The sequence below is a fragment of the Meleagris gallopavo genome, chromosome 3, assembly GCF_000146605.3.
Source record: "Meleagris gallopavo isolate NT-WF06-2002-E0010 breed Aviagen turkey brand Nicholas breeding stock chromosome 3, Turkey_5.1, whole genome shotgun sequence".
NCBI classification, from domain to species: Eukaryota; Metazoa; Chordata; class Aves; order Galliformes; family Phasianidae; genus Meleagris; species Meleagris gallopavo.
In genome coordinates this window covers 59,857,386-59,863,022 of record NC_015013.2, presented here as the reverse complement: position 1 = coordinate 59,863,022, position 5,637 = coordinate 59,857,386, and the positions used below count along the sequence as shown (strand labels likewise).

The window sequence follows — 5,637 nt, the reverse complement described above, 5'->3', positions numbered from 1 at the left end:
AAAGAAAGAAAAAAAAAGAAAAAAAAAAGGCAAATACTACTACCTGTTTTCTATTCTGAAACTCATCCTTTGCATTTTGAATCTTTCCAACCCTAAACCTGAGGTGCTAATATCTGAAACTGTCATACCCTTATATTGTTGCACAAATGTCAAAATGTGTTCACTATAACTAAGGACCTTTCATGGTCACAGAGCTGGCTGCAAAAGTGGAGCCAGCATGGAAATATACAGGCTTTTACAATTGTAACCATTTGCTACTTTCTTTCCTTTCCTCCTGCTGGAATTAGCACATGGGAACTGCATTGTGCTGGAACAAAAGATGACCTCCAGTTTTGCAAGGAGCGGAGATCAGCACCTCTGGCATTGCTGTGATAATCGGAGATTTGTCTCGACTCCTGTTATCTTGTAATTAGTGTTAGGAGTGGGAAGGAGTCTTGCAGTTAATTTGGAAGGTAGGACATCAGAATAATATCCTTTTGTTAAAGATATAATTTTGAGGGGGTAGAAAGTCAAGCCACTGCTCCTTTTTTTATCACCAGGATACCACCAAATATAGGCTGTGTGCTTGAATATAGCTCAGGCTGCTTCTGAGGCACAGTTATTGCTTGCCTGATTACTGCTCACTCACGCGACCATTTGGTTGGCTCATACTGTGTCCAGCTACTTTACAGAGCATTAGCACCAACTGTTTGTGCATGGTGTTGGCAAACCACGGTCTTGGTCCTTGATCTAAGGATAAATTGACTTCTCCTGCATTCATAGAGATGACTTTCGAAGGCATAATACCAAAACAGCGTGGGAAAATCTGTACTGCTAATACCCGATTAACAAGTGACTTCCAAGGGACTCTTCAATCTCCGAAGTTGCATGCATGCCTGTCAAAGAATTAAATCTTTTTTTTTTTTTCCTAAACAAACTGACCATAACTAGTAAAATTGTCCCTCCCTGATTTCCAAAATAAACAAGTGGCAATTGAGAGATTAGTAAGGTCTGTCAATCAAGACTGATGTTGTAATCTAATCTTGGAGCACTGTGATTATTTTTTACAGGGAATGTTTGATGGCAAGATCACAGGTAATGTATGAGTGTAAAATTGGGAGTGCTTTTTTCCCTATTTGACTGATTCAAGGTTGTTCCACTTTTAACCACAACAAACTAATGTTTGCCTGTATAGTGTAAGTCTGGATGTGGCTATGGGCAGCGTGGTCTAGTGGTTGGTGACCCTGCTCATGGCAGAGGAGTTGAAAACTACATGATCTTTGAGGTCTTTTTCAACCCCGGCCATTCTATGATTCTATATGATTCTATGCTCTGTGCAAGAGACAAGCACGAGCTCAGCATGACCTCAGTTTTTTTTATCAAGCTAGTGATAGCTTGATAAAAGGATTGCCAGAAGCAAGGATACAGAGCAGCTCATGAGATATAAAATGTAACATCATCTCTGAGAACTACAGTTATTCTATGTTAAATAACTTCTTTTCTGAGCAGATCCTTGTGTAGGTCTCTGGCAGGGCTATACGCTGGACATGCTTTACAAATCTGAACTTGGAAACTGTTGTTTTGTGAGAGGGTGATTGGTTTTGTTTGATTGTTTTCTTGACCCAAAGCACACTTCAAAATTGTTACAGCACTCATTCAGCCTCCTTGAGAAACTGATATATGTTGTCTGGGGGATGTGCAAAAGACTGTTTTTTTGTGTGTGTGTGCTCTGAAATGGTCCATAACTGCCACAGTATAAATTCTAAGCACATCCAGATATACTCAATTATCTTGATATTTTTATGGTACAGTAGCCTTTAATTCTTACATTTCCACTCTCACTGGAGTGATATAAACCTGTCAATACAGTAAAGCAAAATTCACAAAATCACAAAGTACATTCTTCTATGTCGTGATTAACAGAAACAGGCTAATTGGCAGGCAGAGGCATTAGCACTTTCTCTCCTCTCAGAAAGAGAATATAAATAGATTGAGTCAAAAGCACTCAAAGCTTCATTCTTGTGAGTAGTGGTTGTTCCTTAAGGCTTGTCACTTCAAGAAAATGTAAGGAACATTCAGAGAAAATTTCAACAAAAACAGATGTTTTCAGCAGCCACAAAGAGAATATTGCCCTTCAGAATCTCTGATACTGAGCAGTATTTGGTAAATATCTTCTGTTCTTCACCAGGAATTTCTCTACACATAAGAAACAAGCTCAGCCCCCGCAAGGCCAGTGCAGTCAAGATCATCTTTGTTTCTGAATGAGTAGCGCTATGAGACCAAATCCAGACAAAATGCAGTAGCTGAGCTCAAACCCTGATGGATGCCTGTGGTTTTGATTTTGTTTTTTTGCCACTGAAGATCTCTAAAGATTATAAACTCTTGAGATTATAAGGCATTGAAGTCTACTGAAGGAAAACAGTTTGGTAAAAAGCTGTAAGCTCATTTGTAGTGCCCTTCATCTTGATGTTAGCAATCATGTTTCTTTTGCTTTATAGACCTAAATTCTCTGGGATTGGCAGCAGCTGTTTGTGAGATAGGAAACTTTACTGAGAAAATAAGCCTCTTTGTTTTCACAACTCAAAAAACTAATTCCTGGATTTACCCTGTAGAAATTTTGCTGGATTCAAAGGTTGAAGCTCTCACAGCAAAAAGTCAGTGTCTTGCTGACTGTCTGTCCAGAGATTCATCTTCCTAAAGACTCCAGGTGTCTCCATGGTACAGCTTCCGAACAACCTACAGGCAGATCATGCACTGATTATTTTTAACTTCCTGATAGTGATATTAAGCTCTGTGTCTTCTGAGGTATAGTTTCCTTGTATTGCTTATCTGTCCAGATAAATGTTTAACTGCCTGCCTGATTTCACAATGAGATTTTGAGGAGGGTAGCAGCAAATAATCACAAACTTCTGCACATTACTTCAGAATCTTTCCATCATTTCAGCTCTATGAACCTTTGAAACAGAATCATGATTGGTATTCTTTTTTTATTCATTAAAGGCTTTCCCGGGAAATAGATGAAACTGTCATAGAACTGGAGCAGTAACAAATGAGCTCAGTAATATACACATGAGCTTAATATATTGCCTAACAATCTGGTAACTTTTTATCACTGCAGCTTGGTGAAATTTTTTTGAAGCACCAGCATTGCACAGAAAGGAACCTGTTACCCTGCAGGAATTGTCCCTGATACACTATTGATCAGAGGCATAATTAATGCATAATGTATATGTAGGAAGTATATATAATATTTTCCTGCAGTTCAGCAGAAAGCTTAGCAAAAAGGCATGAATAACAGGGCAAATTTCAGGACTCTTGCTGAATCTTTCTGAGTGCTTTGGCAAATCATCTGGGTAAGAGTATGTATGTGTGTCCAATCTTTGGAATTGGGGTGCCCACTGCTGCTAGCACTTCAGGAACACTACAACAAGCAAGAAAAAACAAGCGGAATCCAAATACCAGCAAGGGTTCTAGTTATGTTTGAGGTTGGTTTGTCAGGAGATCCCACTAAGGCAGTGGCAAAGTGGCAAAGTGGCACTGGAAGTATATGTACTCAAGAACCATGAGCACGCAGTGATGGTTGTACTTTGGTTCATACTGCAAACCTGAACCTGTAACAGTGTCTTAGCATTTGGTCTTGTTTGTCAGGTCTAGGTTGGAATGGACCCTTCCTTTGAGACAATGAAGGCAAGCAAAGAGGTAAAGCAGCTCTTGCAGAGTGGGACTCAAATATTGCAGACTGGGAAGTGTCCTGCCAGGAGTCTATTGAGGCTGTGCCTGATGGCTTATGCACAGTGACAACCCAGAGAGTGCATTGAAGTGGTGGCATGTGGGAGAGATGCTCTTTATCATATTACAGAGACAGAGTACCAGTCTGCATCTCTGCATCTCCTTTCTTATAGATGCATCTCCATCCTTTTTTTTGCTCATGAATGAATACAAGAAACTGCAGAATATTGGATCCTGTCAGACAAGACAATAACACAAATAAGATTAAAAAATGTATATTATGTGAGATGCATATTTGCTTACTGATGTACTCCAAGAAGAGTGTCTACTGTATGTCAAAACATATGGTGTTTATGTATACATATACACATTTAACAGGACTGTCAGTACTTACTAATTTAGTAGTTTGACTCAGCTCATGCTCTCATTAGGATCTATTTCCCACAAATTAAGAACATATGTGTTAGTTTGGGAACATACAAGAAGGTACTTAAGCAACAATATTTTTATTTCAGGCTCCTTTGACTTTAACATACATGAATACTAAACATTTGACATTTCATACTGTATGATGCTGATGACACAAATCCTATTCCAGGCAAGTTGAGCTTTGTAACTTTTTTTTTTTAATTACAGCTTTTGTCACAGCTTTGATGTGGGTAAGTCTGCTGTGTTGTCATCCCTGGATACTAAAAGCAAACCCCAGTGAATGTGGGTTGTACAAAAAACACCCCGAGAGAAAGCAGCAAGCAAAGACCGCCTGCAAAATAAAAGATCAGAAAAGAAATAAACTGTGAAAGATGCACTGATATGAGTTCATCCTGGTGAGAGTACGTTTGTAATGTACGTTAGTTTCTCGTTTGCTTTCTGTCATTCCTCCAGAGCTGTATTATGGGATGTGCCAAGGACTGAGGTTCTGGTGCGCGTGTACAGGGGGCGCTGCAAGCCAAGGTTTCTCACGAGCCCTACTCCAGAGCCGCCTCCCCGTCAGAAAGGAGGGACGTGAAGATGTACGTCTGTAAATATACATATGTGAGGATATATGTACATCTAAACTCCACACCTATAAAGCTTGATTATGCAAATAAATGGAATCTTAAGACTTTTGTGTAGGGCAGTATCTGGAAAATGCACAGACTGTGCTACAAAGTATCTTGGGAAGATTTTCCTCTCTTGAGCTGTGTAATAATTTTCAGTAGATGAACCTGCTTCTGAAGTTGAGATGAAGGTGTATGAAATAAGAAGCCACGTGCTGTTCTAATGTTTTGACCACTAAAGCAAAAAGCACACTAAAATTAATAAAGGAAAAATATTGATGATGTGGAAAAATATTGATGATTTGGCCCCACAATAAACATTCAGGAACCAAGCAAACGCCACTGACAAGTATCTTCAAATGCCAATTCCTGGAATGCCCCACTCATTGTTGCAGGATTGCTCCATGGTTTGTCGGCTCAGTAACTCCCAATCCATAGCCTTAATGCTGATGATAACGCTCATTTTTCCTAAAGGCTGTGCAGAGTTCATGTTTTTGTAAATGCAGCCACAAGAGGATGTGGTGAGATGTTTGGGGTGCTTCCTTTTTTAATATATAAGTGGGTAGTGGTTAGAGCAGCCACCCAACAAGTGGGATGGCTGGGCATGATTGAACCCGCATTTCTCAGTTCTCTCTTCTCAAGTGCATGTGGAACCACAGGGCATCAGTGTTTCAGAGGAGATAAAAACAGGAGGGCACTTTATTAATTTTAGTGTCCTTGTACTTGTTGTGGAGACTGTGCTCCTCACAGGGCTGCCAAGGGCTGCTCCTGTATCCCTACCTTGATCCATCATTGGTCAGCAGCAGAGGGGATGCCTTGGAAGTGGGAACTTCACTGCTTCCTCTCTAGGAGCAGACACTGTTGCCTGCATTTTTATTTGCTCTTGGGACAA

At 40.0% G+C, this 5,637-nt stretch overlaps 1 protein-coding gene across 1 annotated transcript in view; it reads right to left on the bottom strand.

The window, feature by feature from the left end:
* The window catches only part of VXN (vexin), a 14,226-nt gene extending 13,445 nt beyond the window's left edge, over positions 1-781 (bottom strand). Inside the window, exon 1 of the mRNA XM_019614355.2 lies at positions 629-781. Coding sequence (XP_019469900.2) covers positions 629-781 — 153 coding nt within the window. The remainder of the gene's footprint in view (positions 1-628) is intronic.
* Positions 782-5,637: the final 4,856 nt, after the last annotated feature.